This window comes from Oncorhynchus clarkii, chromosome 12, assembly GCF_045791955.1.
Source record: "Oncorhynchus clarkii lewisi isolate Uvic-CL-2024 chromosome 12, UVic_Ocla_1.0, whole genome shotgun sequence".
Classification (NCBI taxonomy): Eukaryota; Metazoa; Chordata; class Actinopteri; order Salmoniformes; family Salmonidae; genus Oncorhynchus; species Oncorhynchus clarkii.
Window position 1 is genome coordinate 38,946,010 of NC_092158.1, and position 23,054 is coordinate 38,969,063.

A 23,054-nucleotide genomic window follows, 5' to 3' on the forward strand; every position below is an offset into this window, starting at 1 on the left:
AAGCAGGGCGCAGTTGAAAGGAGTGATAACTGGGGTAGCATTAAGTGTTGTGGAGGATCAACTGAAATGGAAGATTCCTGGTGTCTGTGACATCTGCCATTTGGTGCGACACAGACCTAGTGGAGAGTGTGGTGAAACAGAGAAAACACTGTCTGTCCTGCTGAGTTTTGATGCAGAGTCTTTACCCCAAAAAAGTCAAGTTAGGGTGTGTCAGTTATCCCATGAGAGCTTTTGTCCCGAACCCATTATGGTGTTTTGGGTGTCAAGTTTTATGGTCATGCAGCAGTGTGTAGGAGGGAGATACCTAGTTGTGAGAAGTGTGCAGGAGGGCATGAAACAAAGGAATGTGTAGCACAGGAGGCTACTGAGGAGAGGATGGCTCATAATAATGACCGGAATGGAGCGAATAGAATGACATCAAATACATGGGAACCATGTATTGATGTATTTGATACCATTCCACTTCTTCCACTCCAGCCATTACCCCGTGTCCCTCCTCCCCAATGAATGTGCCACCAACCTCCTGGGATGTGTAGTATTGGTGGAAAAAGCTGTGTGTGTTACCTGTAGGGGTACCCAGGCCAATAGAGGGATAGGAATAACATATGCTTCAGTAAGGTTGGCTTCTTAGCGTTCATAGTTATGGTTGACCGCAGAAATTTGATGTAAATCACAGAAAATAGATGTTCTGGTGGCAGCTGTAGAAAAGTACTCGGTTTACAAGGTTTTTCTGCAGAAGAGCTACAAGGTGTATTGAACGATAGTGTCCAGTCCTCACAGGCTGCCGGCTTGGTGTAGGATCAGATAGGGCCAAAGTAGTGGAATAGTGGTAAGGTTTTAAAGAGTGTAGGGTTAGTTGGTAGGCAATTTTTTATTCTGTTCCCCCTCTCCTTTTTGTCACAGTGGGGATTTCTCTTTTGAGAAAAACTCTTTCCTCTCTCCTTTGTGACCCTAAAACCCATAAGTGATCGAAGAGTGTATCAATTCGTTGGTAAGCAAATGGAAGACAAGCATTCACTCCTCGATTCCCTCCTTTAGGCGAGGAAGCACAAGTGTATCCTACCAGAGTCCTTCACTGAAAAGTTTTGAAATCTGCCACACCCCCTTTAAATCAACTATCGTTTTCTGGAATGAGAAAAGCATACAAACATTTAAAAACATTATGCTACGTATCCTTTCATGTATAAAATGTCTTGCAAATTCGTTTGTATCACTTTGTACATTTATTTTGGGATTCCACCCTGTAAACGTAATTTGCCTGATGGTGTGCGATTGGAAGACAGTCTCATTTCATAGGAGCGCATTTCAAGTCCACGTTCCCTCTCCTCGCCGCCTTTTCTTGATTACCTTTGACCTTTTTCAAAAGTAGGCCAGAGAGAGGACACCGGAGTTAATACTATATCTTAATTGAGAAAATTAATGCTCCAGAACAGTAGATGGACACACAGTAGGTGGCGACATGCACATCTAACGTTTGTTTGCGACCTCCATAATACAATAGAAGAAGACTTAAAAAAAAATATATATATATATATATATATATATATATATATATATATATATATATATATATATATATATATATACTTTTTTTTACGTTTGAAGCTACATTCCAAACCGGAAGTTACCCGATTTGCTCTACAGGCGGAAAAAACTGAAACATAGGAAGAAAACAGACAAATAGTAGCAAGCTAGCTACGCTCCTATTTAGCTAGAAGTCTGAAGAAATTAGGCAGTATACTTAGCTCGATATTATTATTATTTTTTAATCAATACGCTTTTGTATTTGCGTGTGCCCTGTGTTCATCCAAGCCTGTCCACAAATATAACAGACGGGTCACAAATTGAACAACCAGGCAGGAGGTTGAACTATGCAAACGCCTGTCTTTTCCGACGAAAGGAGAGGGCAGATGAAGACTTTAAATCAGCTAGCTAGCAAGCTTACCATCCATTAATTCGTCTTGTGATATTTGTGTGGTTATTACTGTCTTTATTCGAGAACAATAGAGATAGACAACTACCGTGGTTACTAAATACGTGCCCAGAATTGTCATTCATTGACGGCCTCCAAGCCCCGGGGCTCTCCCCCGGCCGGCGACAGAAGCATGGCAGGAAATCCAAGGAGGGGCGCGGGTCTCATCGGCTTGATGAAGGACGCATTTCAGCCCAATCACCAGCCTCTCCAGCCTCCCCAACCTGCGGTGGTAGACAAGAAAATGGTGGAGAAATGCTGGAAACTTATGGATAAGGTAGGTAACAAGCCATCTAATTTCCTCAGGTCTTATGTTAAGTCCTTTTAATAGGTAGTGCAATTGTCCATTTAAATAGCCAGAATACTCAGAATATGAAATTCAAGCTTTGCAAATGCCCATAGTGTAGCAATAGCAAAACAATAGGACGGTGTACCTTTCATATGCGGTGAGCAATTACCACAAGACTGATCATGCTAAGGCACAACTATTTATTCTGCAAAAAGAAGGTAACATATTCAGACATTTTTTTATTTATAAAATGGGCTCCAATACATTGTTCCCCAAATGGCCACAATTACAAATTATGCTGATTGGGCAATTTTGACTTAAGCAGAGTGTACAAGTTGTCTTTGGCAGGAAAACACTTATTCAGTTTCACAACAAAGTCTGTTTTCAAAGTCTGATGAACTAACCATCAGGTGGTTATTACACTCTTCCTCTTTTGCTCGCTCACTCCAGTTTGAATGAACACAAGCGTACCAGTTCTATGTGTCAAATGGCCTATTCAGATATTACAACAATACCAAGTAGGCCTAAAAGGTTGTTTTTTTTCATGTGTATTTTACATTTGACACAACTTGAAGAAATGATAGGCCTTCAAAATGGTCTGTTTCCTTTCCTACTGCTGGTGTGGTAAAAATATCAACTACATTTTCTACAAATCAAATTTTATTGGTTGGGTACACTTATTTTGCAGCTGTTATTACAGGTATAGTGAAGTGCTTATAAACAAAGTTGATAAGGACTACTTGGTGTACTTTCAAAAAGGACAGTTGAGACACTAGCAAGGTACTGGCTAGGCCTGGTTGGGTGAACCAGCTGAAATATAAACATCAACCAGACTGTAATTAAAAAATAAAAAAAAGTTTAATTTCACACAGATGCACGTTGGAGAAACACATCCAGGGTCCTCTGACCTCGTCTCATCCTCCCTTTCCCACGCAGGTGGTACGTCTCTGCCAGAACCCTAAGGTGGCCCTGAAGAACAGCCCCCCCTACATCCTGGACCTGCTGCCAGACACCTACCAGCACCTCCGCACCATCCTGTCCCGCTACGAGGGCAAGATGGAGATTCTCGGGGAGAACGAGTACTTCCGGGTGGTGATGGAGAACCTGACCAATAAGATCAAGCAGACCATGAGCTTGTTCAAGGAGGCAAAGGAGCGCATGTATGAGGAGAACTCTCAGCCCAGGTAAAATGTAGGAGGATATTGAGCCTGCTGGGTGCCAGTCTGTTTCTGCTTTTTGTTGTTCAGCTTTAAGGCTAGAACCAAACTTGAATAGTAGGCCTAGTTCCTATCAAAGGTTTCTTTTCTCGGTATCAAGGTGACTGGTATATCTTATTTTCAAAGAGTTTCTCAAGTGATTTTGACCACTTGCGGGGAGGTATAAGAGCATTTATGCATGTCTCAGCAGTGTTAACCTACTCTTGAGTGAAGCTTAAAAATAGGAACGCCCTAGTGGGAGATGCTGTGTGATCAGTGTTTTGAATTTCTTCCAAGAAACTACCCCACACCTCAATCCAATGTCTTATGAATAAAGTACATGTTGTGTTATTTTTAACGATTTATAACCATTTACACACAAAAAAAATACTAGAAAATGGGAATTGGACATTTTTTGTTATTTAGGTACAGCTAATGTTCTGTAAAGCTGAGTGATGCAAGAACCACCTTTGCTAAATGATGACCAGATCTGTTTAGGGTATATTTCCTCTTTTAATCAAAAAGACACTACTAAGCTAAAACCCATCCTGTTTACTTTAGGTTTCAGTGAAGCAATCATAGAACTGTAATCTCATTCTAGTTCTGTGAAAGCAATGATGCTATCAGTGATTCTTCTTACTCACAAGTAGCACAAATGCATGAGCCATTATAGGAAATGGACGTGCTAGTACTTGTATACAACATGAAATAGTTTGGTCGGAAAAATAGTTTTTTTTCTTAGGGTGAACATCTTAACAAGTATTCGGAGGAATGTAAAAAAAATATGTTTAGATCCTGTGTAAACTTTTGTGGTCTAAAGATAAACCCACCAGGCTGTATCCAGCATATACCACCACACAGATTACACTTCTAAGAACCTCATCACACTTTCTTACAACTGAATGGGTGAGCAAGTAAGATGAATGTAATTGATTCAAACGCAATTGCTTCTCTATTGCACTTTCCCTTTGATCGCCTGTAGTGAATACTCCAGTTGGTATTGCATACCAGTCCCCACTCAAAGGTATTAGTTTAGTAGACTAATGTGAATTTAGTATCCAATCCTAAGCGGCTAGGCTTATACTACCTAGCCTAATTGTTTGACCAGGGGGTGCCAAAGTCAAGAGAATGCATTACCATTAGTCAACCTCAGGGATATATGAGGTTTGTTTGAGGACCTGATTTGCTAAGATGAGATATAAGATACCCTTTCTCCATAGGCGAAACCTGACCAAGCTGTCGCTGATATTCAGCCACATGCTGGCTGAGCTAAAAGCCATCTTTCCCAATGGCCTGTTCCAAGGAGACAACTTCCGCATCACCAAAGCTGACGCCGCTGAGTTCTGGAGAAGGTCTTTTGGTGATAAGTGAGGTTTTTTTTGTGGCTCATCTATTATATAAAATGTCCTTCAAATTAAACGCTTAACCAAAACATGCCTGGGGATAAATACAACTTTTGTATCACTAAACGCTTTCCCCTCTGTAGGACCATTGTTCCATGGAGGACGTTCCGCCAGTCTCTTCATGACTTCCACCCAATCAGCTCAGGCCTGGAAGCCATGGCTCTCAAGTCTACCATCGACCTCACCTGCAACGACTACATCTCTGTCTTCGAGTTTGACATCTTCACCAGGCTCTTCCAGGTAATGATTTGCATGCATTTGCATTTACGTTTCTCCAACTCAAGTAATGATGGTGATGGATGCATTTGTATAACGCTTTTCCAGGTGCCTAAAACACTTTAGATTGAATGGGGGAAACTCAACTCATCCACGACCAAAATAGTTTTGCACCCATTCCACCACCAATATATAGGGAATGTGCTTTCACTGCTCCCCATTCCTTTCCTGAATCACTCACTATCATATTACTTTGGGTGAGAGCATCTGCTAAAATAATACAAAGTGACTTACAGTAAGTGCATTCAGGACCACTTACTTTGACATGGTCACCGAGTCATTGATTTAATAATTAAGGTACCACCCTAAGCAACTTGCGTCTCTGCCATTGGACGTTTCCAAAAATAGATGTAGCAACTAAGGATTCTAGCTTTAAGCACAACGGCAACTTTATTACCTTCTGCAGTCACAAAGTTGTTTTCTCTCTGGGGCGCCAAATCTATACAGAGCTCAACTGCTATGTAGAGTTCACTGTAGAAGTTAACAAAACTGTTGGAGGTGGCTAAGGAAAGGCCTGTGACACCACTGTGTGGGTGGTTAATTTCAACCATGGGTACTTTTTTTAGGCCATAAGGACATGTGAGTACAAAGGTAGAAATAGCTGCTGTATCATTATTTAGGGTGGGATGGTTAAAGTTCAGTCAGTACGTGTTCAGTATTCTGACTGTGCGTGGCCTTTACAGTAGTTCCCTCGACTGTGTGTGCACAGAGGCCACAAGTGTTTCCACAGCCTGACTCCCGGCAGACTGAAACCAAAATTACTTCCTCAAATTAGCCTTGAGAATTGAACTGGAGATGCTTGTAAATGTTTAACCAATGTAGTGCAGCAGTGGTAACCAGCCAGTGGCCCTGGAGAGTTACTGGGTATGCTGGCTTTTGTTGCAGCCCACCACTAACACATCAGCTTGAACATGATAATCAATTAATCATCAAGACATTGAGGGGATTTAGAGCTGGGCTGGAACAAAATCATGCACGCCCTGTAGCTCTCCAGACCATGGTTGGTGACCACAGTTGTAGTAAATATCAGGTGAAGGACAAAATCAAATGTATTTATCAAGCTGTTTTTACATCATCAGATGTCATAAAGCGCTTATACAGAACCCAGCCTAAAACCCAAAAAGGCAAGCAATGCAGATGTAGAAGCACGGTAGCTAGGAAAAACTCCCTAGAAAGGCTGGAACCTAGGAAGAAACCAAGAGAGTAACCAGGCTCTGAGGCATGGCCAGTCATCTTCTGGCTGTGCCGGGTAGAGATTATAAGAGTACATGGCCACTAAGGCCAGATTATTCTTCAAGATGTTCAAAAGTTCATAGATGACCAGCAGGGTCAAATAATAATCAGTGGTTGTAGAGTACAACAGGTCAGCACTTCAGGAGTAAATGTTAGTTGGATTTTCATAGCTGAACATTCAGAGGTCAAGACAGCAGGTGCGGGAGGGAGAGGGTCCGGGACAAGATAGCTTGTCTGGTGAACAGATCAGGGTTCCATAGACACAGGCGAAACAGCATAAACTGGAGCAGCAGCACGAACAGGTGGACTGGGGACGGGGGCAGACGGGAGTCATCCGGCCAGATGGTCCTAGGGCTCAGGTCCTTCAGGAGGGGAGAGAAATATGGGAAAATTAGAGAGAGCATACTTAAGTTCACACAGGACACCAGATAAGACAGGAGAATTTCACCAGATAGGACACTCTGACCCTAGCTCCCCGGCACATAGACTATTGCAGAATAGATACTCCGACGATACCCATGGACAGAGCCAACCAGGCAGCATATAACCCCACCCAATTTGCCAAAGCACAGCCCCCACACCACTAGTGGGAAATCAACAGACCAGGGCTGGTGGTCATGATATTTTGTCAGCCGATGATTGTCAAGCAAATAACTGCCGGTCTCATGGTAATTGACCTTTCATTTACATAAACACATCACACAAGTCACTGATGCAGGCCTTTGGACCATCTACTTTTTAAAGTCTAATAAATCCATGTAATATAGCCTTCACCATCACAATAAATCCATGATTTATTTTAAACAGGTCTAAAGAAACATGATATGAAGAAATGGCAGTCTATTTCAGAAGAACAGAATAGCATACTGAGTTGTCCTTATGTTAGGTCCTGATCTGGTTATGCCAAATGCCTGTGGGCTACACTAGTTCATTTAGCAGACAAGATTTGCTTAGAATTCCGTGGCATTATTTTATAGTATAAAGAATACAATTGAACATAGCTGAATAAAATAGAAAGGATATTTTCTCCAAATTATTTGAGGGAGTGCGCACATGCGCCTATTCTGTTATTTATGTAACTTTAGTTGTGATACAAATGTTGGGCTATAGGTTTAGATTTTTAATAGTTTCTAAGGCTGCATGATGTGACGCATGGTGATTTGAAAAAAGTTGCATGAAAGGCATGAGCTCTACTTTTTGTTGTTGCGCAGGCTGTAAATACTTCATCACTCCCTCACTCACAATTTGACAAGCACTTGATAATGCCTCAACTTTTCCAGCTTCATCCCCTTTGTGTGGCCTTAATGCCCCCTAAAAAAATCTGTGCCTTTTGCAGCCAGTGCCCCTAGGCTCTATATATTAAATATAATTTGCTTCTCCCAGCTGCCTGCCGAAGCACCTCTCCATCACGTGATCGGGTCTTTCTCACAGGCTACAAGGGAAGACAGACACATCAGGGCGCGTCCTTATCTAATTCCCGAGGCGCATATTGAAGATATTGGAAGAACTGTCCACATTTACTTTTCGTCAGCCAACAAGATGATTAGACCTAACGAACAGCAAAAGCATTAGCCTATATTAATCTACTATACCCCATAGTACAAAAGTTGATCTACTCTATTTTGTGCGAGAAATAAATATTCCAAATATTATCTGGGATGCAATAGATCCCAAATTAATACAACCACTAGCATCAAAAAAACTGTTTTAAGCAATGAGCCTGACGCAACAGATGACAAAGTTTATCAACATTTTAAGATAAACAATTAGGCTATTTCTTCACATTATAAGCACAGCAATGCTCACACGTCAGTAGGCTATAAGCGCTAACGTTCCATTAGCAGGAAAGTACCATTCTCAAAAGTGACCACAAATGCGAATAAGCACCTATTATTGCTTTTATTATAAAGGTGCATTTTTATGGTGAAACTCCAAACTTGTAACTCAAGCACTGCGTATGTATGCCATTTTTAGGTTCTACACCCTTTGTAAAACAGATTAATGTGCTTTATTTTAAGAAGTTATTTGGCCACTTTAGTTGTGATACAAACATTATCAAAGCATATAGGCCTATGAGCTAGGCTACATGAGCTATAAGTTTAAAAAGTCTCAAAAAAATAATGCGCTGTTTGCTTTAAGCTGGGCATCATAAAATATACAGTAAAGTTGAAGTCGGAAGTTTACATACACTTAGGTTGGAGTCATTAAAACACGTTTTTCAACCACTCCACAAATTTCTTGTTAACAAACTATAGTTTTTGCAAGTCAGTTAGGATATCTACTTTGTGTATGGCACAAGTAATTTTACCAACAATTGTTTACAGACAGATTATTTAGCTTATAATTTCAGTGGGTCAGAAGTTGATTGTGCCATACACTAAGTTGACTGTGACTTGATGTAAACAGCTTGGAAAATTCCAGAAAATGAGGTCATGGCTTTAGAAGCCTTTTGATAGGCTAATTGACATAATTTGAGTCAATTGGAGGTGTACCTGTGGATGTATTTCAAGGCCTACCTTCAAACTCAGTGCCTCTTTGCTTGACATCGTGGGAAAATCAGCCAAGACCCCAGAAAAAAAATTGTAGACCTCCACATGTCTGGTTCATCCTTAGGAGCAATTTCCAAATGTCTGAAGGTACCACGTTCATCTGGACAAACAATAGTACGCAAGTATAAACACCATGGGACCATGCAGCTATCATACCGCCCAGAAAGGAGACGCGTTCTGTCTGATAGAGATAAACGTACTTTGGTGTGAAAAGTGCAAATCTATCCCAGAACAACAGCAAAGGACCATGTGAAGATGCTGGAGGAAACCGGTACAAAATATCTATATCCACAGTAAAACGAGTCCTATATCGACATAACCTGAAAGGCCGCTCAGCAAGGAAGAAGCCACTGCTCCAAACCGCCATAAAAAAGCCACAGTACGGTTTGCAACTGCACGTAGGGACAAAGATCGTACTTATTGGAGAAATGTCCTCTGGTCTGATGAATCAAAAATAGAACTGTTTGGCCATAATGACCATTGTTATGTTTGGAGGAAAAAGGGGGAAGCTTGCAAGCTGATGAACACCATCTCACCTGTGAAGCACAGGGGTGGCAGCATCATGTTGTGGGGGTGCTTTGTGGATATTATGTGGATATTTTGAAGCAACATCTCAAGACATCAGTCAGGAAGTTAAAGCTTGGTCGCAAATGGGTCTTCCAAATGAACAATGACCCCAAGCATACTTCCAAAGTTGTGGCAAAATGGCTTAAGGACAACAAAGTCAAGGTATTGCAGTGGGAATCACAAATCCCTGACCTCAATCTCATAGAAAATTGTGGGCAGAACTGAAAAAGTGTGTTCGAGCAAGGAGGCCTACAATCCTGACTCGGTTACACCAGCTCTGTCAGGAGGAATGGGACAACATTCACCCAACTTATTGTGGGAAGCTTGTGGAAGGCTACCTGAAACGCTTGACCGATGTTAAATGATTTAAAGGCAAAACCTCTGACCCACTGGGAATGTGATGAAAGAAATGAAAGCTGAAATAAATCATTCTCTCTACTATTATTCTGACATTTCACATTCTTAAAATATGGTGGTGATCCTAGCTCACCTAAGACAGGGAATTTTTACTAGGATTAAATGTCAGGACTTGTGAAACTGAGTTTAAATGTATTTGGCTAAGGTGTATGTAAACTTCCGACTTCAACTGTAATTCACAAGTGATAGGCTATTGTCACCCATCAGACTTTTTTTTGTATTAATCTGGTCTTTTCTAAATAATACGTGTTGAATTTGTTTTGATTTAGAATGGACCATTATCATGCGCTGTCTCGAAACGGGCAGCTGGAAAAATATCTGTCACCTATCCACTTAAATAGCGAATGGAGGATGCTTTTCACGTGGTTAATTTTAATGCCAGTCAGGTAGGCTAAACTCCTGTTGTAAAGAGAAGCAATGTGCTTAATATTAGGAAAGCTGAGAAATATATATATATATAGTAGGCCTAGCCTATAGAAAGCTGATGGGATCCTCCTCTTTTTAATAGAGGCCATCACTCTGTTCTCAAGCAATTGCAAAGCATATAGAAATGTTGCGCAACATGAGCTCATGGGCGCTCATCAAATGTTTGATTAGATTTTTGATTACATTTGTATTGATGTCAGAGTGATTAGAGGGACAATGGAATGCTGAGTACCAGGCAGTTAACAAGTTTGGTAGGCTACTAATGACCATCAGAGCTTGGAGAAGCCTAAATACCGTGACTAAACGGTCACGTGGAATTTGAATGTCATGACTCGTGACAGGTGGTAATACGGTCACTGTAACAGCCCTACCACCAACTTACTACCCACAAAGATCTCCTCCACCACACAAGCCTGAGGGGGCGCAAAGCCGCACAGGAAGATCACTTCAGTGACTCAACCCACTCAAGTCGAGTATTGCAAAAAAAAGCCTGCCATGACGTGATGCTGCTCTCCTAGGGACATTATGGAAGAGCACTAGTAAGCCAGTGACTTATTCCCCGTAATCGGGTCAGAGGCATTGAATCCCAGTGGGAACACAAGTGTTTTTTTTATTATCAACTAGGATTATGATTTGTTGTCAATGTTTTGACCGTGGTTTGTGTGTTGTATTGTGCAGCCGTGGTCATCTCTCCTGAGAAACTGGAACAGTCTGGCTGTCACACACTCCGGGTACATGGCCTTCCTCACCTACGACGAGGTCAAGGCCCGGCTTCAGAGGTTCATCCACAAGCCTGGCAGGTGAGACACACACACTCACAAATACACATGACATACACACACTTGCATGCACTTCCATACACACTAACACACAAACAGTGAGGCACACAGACCATCCAAATACATCATGTACACTCACAACTCCCCTTATTGACCACACACACCGCACTGAAGGTTGATCTCAAATCCAATTTTATTGGTCACTTACACATGTTTAGCAGATGTTATTGCAGGTGTAGCGAAATGCTTGTGTTTATAGCTCCAGCAGTGCAGTTATATCTAACAAGTAAAATCGAACAATTTCACAGCAATACACAAACTACACACAAATCTAAAGGAATGGAAATAAGAATATATACACTCCCGTTCAAACGTTTGGGGTCACTTAGAAGTGTCCTTGTTTTTTGTCCATTAAAATAACATAAAATTGATCAGAATTACAGTGTAGACATTGTTAATGTTGTAAATTACATTTGTAGCTGGAAACGGCTGATTTAAAAAAAAATATATATATATATATATATATATATATATATATATATATATATATATATGCTATTCAATGCTAATAATTGCCAAGAAACTGAATATCATAGCTGTGTACTACTCCCTTCACAGAACAGTGCAAACTGGCTCTAACCAGAATAGAAAGAGGAGTGGGAGGCCCCGGTGCACAACTGAGCAAGAGGACAAGTACATTAGTGTGTAGTTTGAGAAACAGACTCCTCACAAGTCCTCAATTGGCAGCTTCATTAAATAGTACCCGTTGTGCACCTGGGCCTCACACTCCTTTTTCTATTCTGGTTAGAGACAATTTGCACTGTTCTGTGTAGTACACAGCATTGTATATCTCATACAATGCTGTGTACTACTCCCTTCACAGAACAGTGCAAATTGTCTCTAACCAGAATAGAAAAAGGAGTGTCACTTTCTTGGCAATTTCTTGCATGGAATAGCCTTCATTTCTCAGACCTAGAATAGACTGAGGAGTTTCAGGAGAAAGTTATTTGTTTCTGGCCATTTTGAGCCTGTAATCGAACCCACAAATGCTGATGCTCCAGATACTCAACTAGTCTAAAGGCCCGTTTTATTTGCTTCTTTAATCAGAACAACAGTTTTCAGCTGTTTTAACATAATTGCAAAAGGTTTTATAATGATCAATTAGTCTTTTAAAATTATAAACAATGATTACCTAACACAAAGTGCCATTGGAACACAGGAATGATGGTTGCTGATAATGGGCCTATGTAGACGTTTCCAGCTGCAATAGTCATTTACAACATTAACAATGTCTACACTGTATTTCTGATCAATTTGATGTTAGGCCATTACGTGGCCCCAAACTTTTGAACGGTAGTGTAAATATTTGGATGAGCAATGTCAGAGCGGCGTAGACTAAGATTCAGTAGAATAGAATACAGTATATACATATGAGATGAGTAATGCAGAATATGTGAACATTATTAAAGTGACTAGTGTTCCATTATTAAAGTGGCCAGTGATTTCAAGTCTATGTATATAGGGCAGCAGCCTCTAATGTGCTAGTGATGGCTATTTAACAGTCTGATGGCCTTGATATAGAAGCTGTTTTTCAGTCTCTCGGTCCCAGCTTTGAGGCAGCTGTACTGACCTCGCCTTTTGGATCTACCGTTCGTCTGCCGTTCATTCGGCGTGCTGTATTTCAGGGATCATTCTACATGTACAACCGGTTTGCAAATTACGACAGGCCCTCACACACCACACATCTCCCTCTGTCCCAGCTATATCTTTAGACTGAGCTGCACTCGGCTGGGCCAGTGGGCCATTGGCTACGTCACTGCAGATGGGAACATTCTGCAGACTATCCCCCACAACAAGCCACTCTTCCAGGCCCTCATTGACGGATACAGGGAGGGATTGTGAGTACCATGACATAGCCAAGATGAAAGAATGACCAACTACTACCTTCTCTGGTTCAGTGAAGGCGTTTGCTGAATCTGTTATGAAGTTTCCTCTGAAAGTGGTTGAAATCAGTTTCTAAGACTATAAACTAAAGTCACCACAGAATTGCACATTAGTTGAAATAACAGGAAATCATACAGCCTGTGGCTTCAACTGGCCATTGAAATGTTTTGGTTTGTTGCTCTCTCTGTCCAGCTACCTGTTCCCAGATGGCCGGACCCAGAACCCTGACCTCACAGGCCTGTGTGAGCCCTCCCCACAGGACCACATCAAAGTCACACAGGTCAGACACTCACGTCCACAAAGTACAGTTCGTAATTCAGACTTCAGATTCACTTGTGTGACTCAAAAGTTTGCTTACTGTAATTTTCCATAGCTTACAACGCCCTAAACGTACGTTTGTGTACTTATTCCAATTTATGTCCGTCTTTCTCAAGTCAGAATGCTGTCTGTATAGATGGCTGTTTCCTAAAATCAGAAAAGGAAATATTTGTTCAATTGTAGTATGCATGCGCTGAGATATTCTGACATTTCTGTTGTCTCCTTTCTCTTCTCTGTTTTACAGGAGCAGTACGAGCTCTACTGTGAGATGGGCTCCACATTCCAGCTGTGTAAGATCTGTGCCGAGAATGACAAGGACGTGAAGATCGAGCCCTGTAGCCACCTCATGTGCACCTCCTGTCTCACTGCCTGGCAGGTTGGTCCCAGAGTTGCTTCACCCTGAAGGAGTGTCTGTTTCACTCACGTATTTTATACATTTGATCTGGATTTACTCTATTTTGGTCCTGTACTGTTACTCTCCCCTCTTCCTCTCCTTTATTTTTTAATTCATTTTTAAAAAAAATCTGTCTTTAGGAGTCGGAGGGGCAGGGCTGTCCATTCTGCCGCTGTGAGATTAAAGGCACAGAGCCCATCGTGGTGGACCCCTTCCGCCCCAAGAACAACGGCAGCGGGGCCTCCTTCGCCAGCTTCCAGGGACCCTACGGGGCGGAGGGAGGGGGCTCCCTGTCAGTCTCCCCGAGCAACGATGAGGACGATGACGAGCGCCTGGAGGACCCCCACCTCAACATGAGCAGGCTGGCCTGCACCAAGGCAAGACTTCCTCACCCCCAGCCACCATCTGGAATCAGTCAGACTTTGTCATGTTCTCTCTCTTTCTCCTACACACACCATCTCACAACATAATTGTTTCCTTATGTGCTCAATGTGAAAAGGCAATCTATAAAAGACTTGGTTGTTTTCAGAATTCGCCAATCAGATACACCACCCAGTAAATCAACAACAACAACAACAACAGAAACAGCTCCTCTATAAGTTGTAGAAACAGTCTGACCTCTCTAGTTTGTTTTAATGTCTCCCCTGTGTGTTTTCAGGTAGAGCGTCCACCCTCCCCTGTGACGCCACTGCCCCCCGTGCCCCCCCGGCTGGACCTGGTGCCGCAGAGGCCTCCCAGCTCCCCAGGGGCCCTGGGCCAAGGAGCCACACCCAAGGCAAGTGGAGGACCTAATCCATCAATCACTTAATAAAATTCAAGTTTTCTTATGTATATAATGGTGTGTGACCATGCATGTCATGTGACATTTATATTTAACTAATTTAGCAGACACTCTAATCCAGAACGACTTCAAATTAATTTCCAATTATAAATTGCATCCAGTCATATTAATATGTGCTCTCCCCAGATTGCAGCCCTCCACAGAGACAAACCTTTGCCTCTCCCTCCTGCCCTGCGAGAGTTACCCCCACCTCCCCCACCCGAGCGTCCCTCTCCCCTTGGACCCACAGAGGGCCGGCTCCAAAGGAGACCCCTGCCATGCACCCCTCCGGAGCCCAACTGGGCCTCCAACTACATGGTTCCCCGGCCTGTTGCCAAGGCCCTGCCACTGACCAACGGGCCCAGTGACAGTGACTGCATCCCCAGAGCAAAGCCACTGGCAGCGACCAACGCTATCTACTCCTTGGCAATCAGGTATGGCATTTGTATAGATATGGATAAAATATGTGTGGATGTAATGTAGATGCTAAATTTTGATTAGTCGCTCAGGTGCCAGGAAAACATTCCCCACACCAGTACACCACCAGGCAGGATGGGGCTATGGACTCATGCTGCTTACGCCAAATCCTGACTCTGCCATCAGCATGATGGAACATGAACCAGGATTTGTCGGACCAGGAATTATTTTCCAGTCCTTGGTTTTTTTGGCCCTTTTTTCTCCCCAATTTCGTGCTATCCAAATGGTAGTTAGTCTTGTCTCATCGCTGCAGCTCCCGTACGGACTCGGGAGAGGTTGAGAGCCATGTGTCCTCCAAAACTCGACCCAACCAAGCCGCACTGCTTCTTGACACAATGCCCACTTAACCTGGAAGCCAGCCGCGCCAATGTGTCGGCGGAAACACCATACACCTGGTGATCGTGTCAGCGTGCACTGCGGCCGGCCCGCCACAGGAGTCGCTAGTGCGGGATGGGACAAGGAAATCCCTCCCGGCCAAACCCTCCACTAACATCGACGACGATGGGCCAATTGTGTGCCGCCCCATGGGTCTCCCGGTCGCAGCCGGCTTCGACAGAGCCTGTACTCAAACCCAGAATCTCTAGTGGCACTGCGCCACTCGGGAGGCCTCACTGCGCCATTATTGGTCGGTTTGTGACACGCATGTTAGCTTGCATGGTTCTTGTCATTCTCTTTCAACCTCTCATCAATGGTGCGGTGTTGCAATCTACTGAAAAGATAGCCTGCAGAGTTCTGTCCTACTATCCAGGTCTGTACCCAAACAATTTGAACTTCTACTTTTAAAAATCCACCTCTCTAAAAACAAGGCTCTCACCGTTGCCGCCTGCTTGTAGACCACCCTCTGCCCCCAGCTGTGCTCTGGACACCATATGTGAACTGATTGCCCCCCATCTATCTTCAGAGCTCGTGCTGCTAGGCGACCTAAACTGGAACATGCTTAACACCCCAGCAATCCTACAATCTAAGCTTGATGCCCTCAATCTCACACAAATGATCAATGAACCTACCAGGTACCTCCCCAAAGCCTTAAACACGGGCACCCTCATAGATATCATCCTAACCAACTAGCCCTCTAAACACACCTCTGCTGTCTTCAACCAAGATCTCAGCGATCACTGCCTCATTGCCTGCATCCGTAATGGGTCAGCGGTCAAACAACCTCCACTCATCACTGTCAAACGCTCCCTGAAACACTTCAGCGAGCAGGACTTTCTAATCGACCTGGCCGGGGTATCCTGGAAGGATATTGATCTCATCCCGTCAGTAGAGGATGCCTGTTTTTTTTTTTTAAATGCCTTCCTAACGATCTTAAATAAGCATGCCCCATTCAAGCAATTTAGAACCAGGAACAGATATAGCCCTTGGTTCTCCCCAGACCTGACTGCCCTTAACCAACACAAAAACATCCTATGGCATTCTGCGTTAGCATCGAACAGCCCCCGTGATATGCAGCTGTTCGGGGAAGCTAGAAACCATTATACACAGGCAGTTAGAAAAGCCAAGGCTAGCTTTTTCAAGCAGAAATTTGCTTCCTGCAACACTAACTCAAAAAAGTTCTGGGACACTGTAAAGTCCATGGAGAATAAGAACACCTCCTCCCAGCTGTCCACTGCACTGAAGATAGGAAACACTGTCACCACTGATAAATCCACTATAATTGAGAATTTCAATAAGCATTTTTCTACGGCTGGCCATGCTTTCCACCTGGCTACTCCTACCCCGGTCAACAACACTGCACCCCCCACAGCAACTCGCCCAAGCCTTCCCCATTTCTCCTTCTCCCAAATCCAGTCAGCTGATGTTCTGAAAGAGCTGCAAAATCTGGACCCCTACAAATCAGCCGGTTTAGACAATCTGAACCCTTTCTTTCTAAAATTATCTGCCGAAATTGTTGCCACCCCTATTACTAGCCTGTTCAACCTCTCTTTCGTGTCGTCTGAGATTCCCAAAGATTGGAAAGCAGCTGCGGTCATCCCCCTCTTCAAAGGGGGGGGACACTCTTGACCCAAACTGCTACAGACCTATATCTATCCTATCCTGCCTTTCTAAGGTCTTCGCAAGCCAAGTCAACAAACAGATTACCGACCATTTTGAATCTCGCCATACCTTCTCTGCTATGCTATCTGGTTTCAGAGCTGGTCATGGGTGCACCTCAGCCACGCTCAAGGTCCTAAACGATATCTTAACCGCCATCGATAAGAAACATTACTGTGCAGCCGTATTCATTGATCTGGCCAAGGCTTTCAACTCTGTCAATCACCACATCCTCATCGGCAGACTCGACAGCCTTGGTTTCTCGCCTGGTTCACCAACTACTTCTCTGATAGAGTTCAGTGTGTCAAATCGGAGGGTCTGCTGTCCGGACCTCTGGCAGTCTCTATGGGGGTGCCACAGGGTTCAATTCTTGGACCGACTCTCTTCTCTGTATACATCAATGATGTCGCTCTTGCTGCTGGTGAGTCTCTGATCCACCTCTACGCAGACGACACCATTCTGTATACTTCTGGCCCTTCTTTGGACACTGTGTTAACAACCCTCCAGGCAAGCTTCAATGCCATACAACTCTCCTTCCGTGGCCTCCAATTGCTCTTAAATACAAGTAAAACTAAATGCATGCTCTTCAACCGATTGCTGCCTGCACCTGCCCGCCTGTCCAACATCACTACTCTGGACGGCTGTGACTTATACGTGGACAACTACAAATACCTAGGTGTCTGGTTAGACAGTAAACTCTCCTTCCAGACCCACATCAAACATCTCCAATCCAAAGTTACATCTAGAATTGGCTTCCTATTTCGCAACAAAGCATCCTTCACTCATGCTGCCAAACATACCCTTGTGAAACTGACCATCCTACCAATCCTCAACTTCGGCGATGTCATTTACAAAATAGCCTCCAATACCCTACTCAACAAATTGGATGCAGTCTATCACAGTGCAATCCGTTTTGTCACCAAAGCCCCATATATTACCCACCATTGCGACCTGTACGCTCTCGTTGGCTGGCCCTCGCTTCATACTCTTCGCCAAACCCACTGGCTCCATGTCATCTACAAGACCCTGCTAGGTAAACTCCCCCCTTATCTCAGCTCGCTGGTCACCATAGCATCACCCACCTGTAGCACACGCTCCAGCAGGTATATCTTTCTGGTCACCCCCAAAACCAATTCTTTCTTTGGCCGCCTCTCCTTCCAGTTCTCTGCTGCCAATGACTGGAACGAACTACAAAAATCTCTGAAACTGGAAACACTTATCTCCCTCACTAGCTTTAAGCACCAACTGTCAGAGCAGCTCACAGATTACTGCACCTGTACATAGCCCACCTATAATTTAGCCCAAACAACTACCTCTTTCCCTACTGTATTTATTTTATTTATTTATTTATTTTGCTCCTTTGCACCCCATTATATTTATTTCTACTTTGCACATTCTTCCACTGCAAATCTACCATTCCAGTGTTTTACTTGCTATATTGTATTTACTTTGCCACCTTGGCCTTTTTTTGCCTTTACCTCCCTTATCTCACCTCATTTGCTCACATCGTATATAGACTTGTTTATACTGTATTATTGACTGTATGTTTGTTTTACTCCATGTGTAACTCTGTGTCGTTGTATGTGTCGAACTGCTTTGCTGTATCTTGGCCAGGTCGCAATTGTAAATGAGAACTTGTTCTCAACTATCCTACCTGGTTAAATAAAGGTGAAATAAAAATAAATACAAATCTGTTTTCACCCACAGGATTGTCGCTGACTGGATGTTTTTTGTTTGTTGCAACATTCTCGGTAAACCCTAGACACTGTCGTGCGTGAAAATCAGTTTCTGAGATACTGGAACCTGCGCGCCTGGCACTAAGTAGTCGCTTAAGTCACTTGTTTTGCACATTCTAACGTTGTCGAACAGTAACTGTATGCCTTGATGCCTGTCTGCCTGCTTTATATAGCAAGCCACGGCCATGTGACTCACTGTCTGTAGGAGCAAACCATTTTTGTGAACCGGGTGGCTATATTCCTTGTTTGTGTCTCATGGTATGATTGATCAGGAATTCAAGTGCGTCATATGTATTACCTGCCTCAGTGTCTGACTGTGTGTCTGTCTGTTAGGACACCTCAACGGGTGTCTACTGGTGAGAAGTCTTCTGGGAGTGACGAGGAGAACGAATACATGAGCCCCACCTCTCTCCCTTCAGGAGGACCCCCCTGGGCCATGGCGGGGGCTGTCGTGCCACCACCGCCCCAAACCACTGACCACGACTCACGGTGAGCACTCAAGACTGTCACTACGAGGTGGCCCAGTGGATTATGATTGTACCATCCTAGAAATATGTATGTATTTCCTGAATGGTTTAAATCTCTAAAATCAGTACAGGGTCATGACTACTGTTTTTCTGATGCCCCTCCCTCTGCCCGCCATCTCTCCCTCTCTGTTTATCCATCCCTGCCTCTTTTTCTCTCTCTCACCTTCCTTCTCTCCTAGAACTGTGGTGTGTGATGTGGACTGTGAGGACCCTCAGGTGTATGAGTCCATGTGTAACATCAAGGCCCAGGCTAGTGCTGCAGAGCCTCTGCCCGCCCTGTCCCTGCCACAGCAGCCCCCAGAGTCCGGTACATAGAGATGAATTAAGGATCTCTTTTCTCACCTTTCTGATTGCACATCAAGTTACATAAGTCATGCCTTTGTACAATCAGAAATCCATCATCTAACTTGGGCTTGAATCACAAAAAAAACTTTTGCTACTCTATACCTGCCCAGAAACCTACTATCGCAATGAATGTGGCCACGATTGGATAACAGTTCATTTTGATCCCCACCATTGATCAGGTTATCTGTTAAGCCAGTTATCATGCATCTCAGCACATAGAACATGTATATTCTGTATTTGGGGTATTAAAATCACTTCATCTTTTTTTTTATCCCTTGAATTCTCTGGTTTCCATCCAGACTACCTCATTCCGCCCCCTGCGGTTCCCCTGCACCTCGCAGTAGAGGAGATTGAGGCAAAGGATGTGTATGATTATGACTACCCCCGACCCCAGGCTCCCCCGACCCCCGCCAGGCGCACCCTCTCTGATGTCACCGGCACCTCGGCTGCCTTCAGGTGCCTCTCCATGGACAGCCTGTCTACCATGGATCCCTGTATGTAGCTTAGCATTAGTGTTTTCAATCCTTTCACTCTCTTGCTATAACAGAGTTATAGTTATCAAACACCATCTCTCTCCTCTCTCAGCTATGTTTGCACCAGGTCAAGACCCCGAGCGCCCTCCTAAGCCCCTCCCCCGCCGGGTCAACTCAGACCGGCAGCCCCGCCCTCTCACCCCAGAGGCGCTGTCCGCTGCTGTCAATCCATCAGCGGGCTCCAGAGGAGCATCCGGAGGGCCCTCTCCAGTTCCTGGTGCGGAGCTACCCATCAACGGGGAGATAGAGCGTCTGATGAGCCAGGGCTATTCGTTCCAGGACATCCAGAAGGCCCTGATGATCGCCCAGAACAACCTGGAGACGGCCAAGAACATCCTGCGCGAGTTTGTTTCCATCCCCTCCACGGCGCACATCCTCACGTAGCAGCTGCAACACCACACCCTATATCCTTTACCCTCTGTGCCATAATGGATAGCATTTTTGCTGCGCTAGTTGTGACAGGTCTGGAAGCGCTGTATATTGTAAGGGGAGGGCTCACCTTGGTCCCATGCACAGGCATCTAGTGAATCTAAAGAGAGAGGGAGAATGCGTCATGTGGCCTGTGTACAGCCAAGCCTTTGAACCTCGCATGGTTGTTTGCGCTTGCCTCCAGTCTTATTGTGTGGATCTAAGCATTTCCTTGTTTCTGGGTACAGCATAGAGTAAGCCTAACTTTACACTGTGTTCTTAAGCTGCAATGTCTCGCAAGGAGTAGTTTGAGACTTATTGTGCAGCAGCAGTAACTGTCGTCGGGGCGTACTTGACTCACGATTCCCCTCGTACATACATTTTGTAGCTAAATACGTCAGGTGGAGACTAAAGCGTTTAATTCTGTGGTTTGTGCTAAAGCTAACGAATGTGAATCTTGAAGTTGCATTGCAGTATTACAGGGCTCCATGTCATACATTTCACTGTATTGTAGTAAATGAAGTAATGATTTTTTAAAAGTAAGAATATCTCCAAATTGCTTTAGTTCCTGGTTTATTGATGGTCTTATAATATATAACAGTCTGATGTGTACGTAATCTTGGAATGTACAGTAAATGTACAGTAATGTACAATGTAGTGCTAACATTGACGGATGAACATTTAACATTTATCATATTTGTAATTATTTTTTATAATTGTTTTAATACCACCAGTGGTAGTGGTTTCATGGTTAAGCCTTATTGTTCATTCTGTGAATAGCTTGTATATTTTAAAGTGACAGTATCCTTTTTTTAATGTCATACTTAAAATTAAGGGAGTATATGTGCCCATCAGAATTTTCCTAGCCTAATCTGTATTTTTTTCATATCCATACTATTAACATTTCCAGACAATAGCATATTGATTGGGCAGAGAAGACAAAGTGATCCAAGTCATATACAGTTATATATATATATATATTACACTCCTTGATATTTAGTGCAATGAAGTACTTAATTGGCACTACCTCATAGACTTGATTTGCTGCGGCCTCTTGTACAACGTTCTTGTTACGTTACAAACAGACCATGACCCCATCGTAAGGTGTCAAAAAAAAAATGTAACTTTGTTAATGCGTTTTCTTTGTACCTACCTTGATTAGCAGTCTTTTTTTCCCCAGGGACGTGGCTTCGACAGATTATTGAGAATCTGTTCATATATTAATAATGACATTTCTTTCCTTTGAATTTGAAACCCGGTTGGACAGAGGGAGTTTTTGTCATTGTCCTCTTGACTCAGGTACACAACAGAAACTGAACAATGTGTAGTGATATGCCAAGGTTGTATGGGGACTCACACTCCAGAAATGTTAGTTGTAAATGTGTTGGATTTAAAGCCAAAAGCATTGAAAATACAGGTTTAAATCGCATATTAGTAGTAGATACTTGTACGGTCATTGTAAAGAATGGCCATGATATTTCTGCATCGGTTTGTTTCTCTTGATCTCAATACCGTTTTAACTTCTTTCAAATTGTGATGTACGTTGACTGCAATTCCTTGATCATGAACTTAAGTGCCACTCCTTGTAAAATGATTTGTGAAAATTGACTTGAAATTGTTCAAAGTAGTGCTTTGTAAGTCCTCTGCTTTCCACTGTCACTCATATGTAGACTCACCACAAGAGGGCACTCTGTCATAAGATATTGCTGTGGTCTCTGACTCCACATGCAGTGCTCAATAGTTGCAGAATTTACTGGTATAGTGTAATACAGTTGGTACTTTGTCATTCGATCTAAGATCCAATGTGAAAATGTATGTATGGTATAACTCATTGTTCGCCTAACCGTTACATACGGAGAGAAATAGCTTTTTTCTTTGCCTTGTTATTGCATGTGTAGATAAAATATTGTATTTATTGATTTTAATATACTCCGCATTCATTATGTTGCCATGTGTTCATGCCTCAGCCATTAAATATTTTAAAATAAACCATATTTTCTTTAAAATTTGATGATTGGTATATTTTATTGAAAAATATTTAAATAATATTGTAGTACTGGAAAAATAAGTGTTTTATAATGTAGCTCTAGAAAATAACATTTTCCAATCTGGTAACAGTAAAGGCATTCAAATGAAATCTGCTGTTTCTACATGTCTAGACTATTTTGTTGAACCTCCTCCCACCAAGCATGCTCTCTATGGAAATCTGGAGCTACTGTTCTACTCACTCCAGCATAACAGTGGTTAGCGGGGAGAATTATCTCCTTTCCCCCGTCGAGGTACATAGTCAGTCATTTTAGCTGTTGTGAATTAAATGTATTTTCAGTCATGCCTTAGCCACTGAAATGCACTCGTATGTTTTCAATTCTCTGCAGTAAACTTTTCTTTTAAATATTTTGTATAAAGATGAC

The 23,054-nt window shown here is 43.1% G+C and overlaps 1 protein-coding gene across 1 annotated transcript; it reads left to right on the forward strand.

The window, feature by feature from the left end:
- The first annotated feature begins 1,642 nt into the window (after positions 1 to 1,642).
- Positions 1,643 to 23,052, forward strand: LOC139423179 (E3 ubiquitin-protein ligase CBL-like). Its single transcript, XM_071174903.1, has 15 exons — positions 1,643 to 2,249; positions 3,198 to 3,445; positions 4,678 to 4,824; positions 4,944 to 5,100; positions 11,007 to 11,128; positions 12,868 to 13,005; positions 13,244 to 13,331; positions 13,614 to 13,745; positions 13,904 to 14,140; positions 14,422 to 14,538; positions 14,731 to 15,017; positions 19,164 to 19,319; positions 19,537 to 19,664; positions 20,002 to 20,196; positions 20,288 to 23,052. Exons 1-15 carry the CDS (start codon positions 2,106 to 2,108, stop codon positions 20,617 to 20,619), a joined length of 2,628 nt encoding a protein of 875 aa, XP_071031004.1. The 5' UTR covers positions 1,643 to 2,105; the 3' UTR covers positions 20,620 to 23,052.
- Positions 23,053 to 23,054: the final 2 nt, after the last annotated feature.

Bases quoted from the DNA above. Each gene is read 5' to 3' on its own strand.
- LOC139423179 (XM_071174903.1), top strand. From the start codon at position 2,106: ATGGCAGGAAATCCAAGGAGGGGCGCGGGTCTCATCGGCTTGATGAAG. The intron at 4,825-4,943 runs GTGAGGTTTTTT...TCCCCTCTGTAG, and splicing joins AGAAGGTCTTTTGGTGATAA to GACCATTGTTCCATGGAGGA. The intron at 19,665-20,001 runs GTACATAGAGAT...GTTTCCATCCAG, and splicing joins ACAGCAGCCCCCAGAGTCCG to ACTACCTCATTCCGCCCCCT.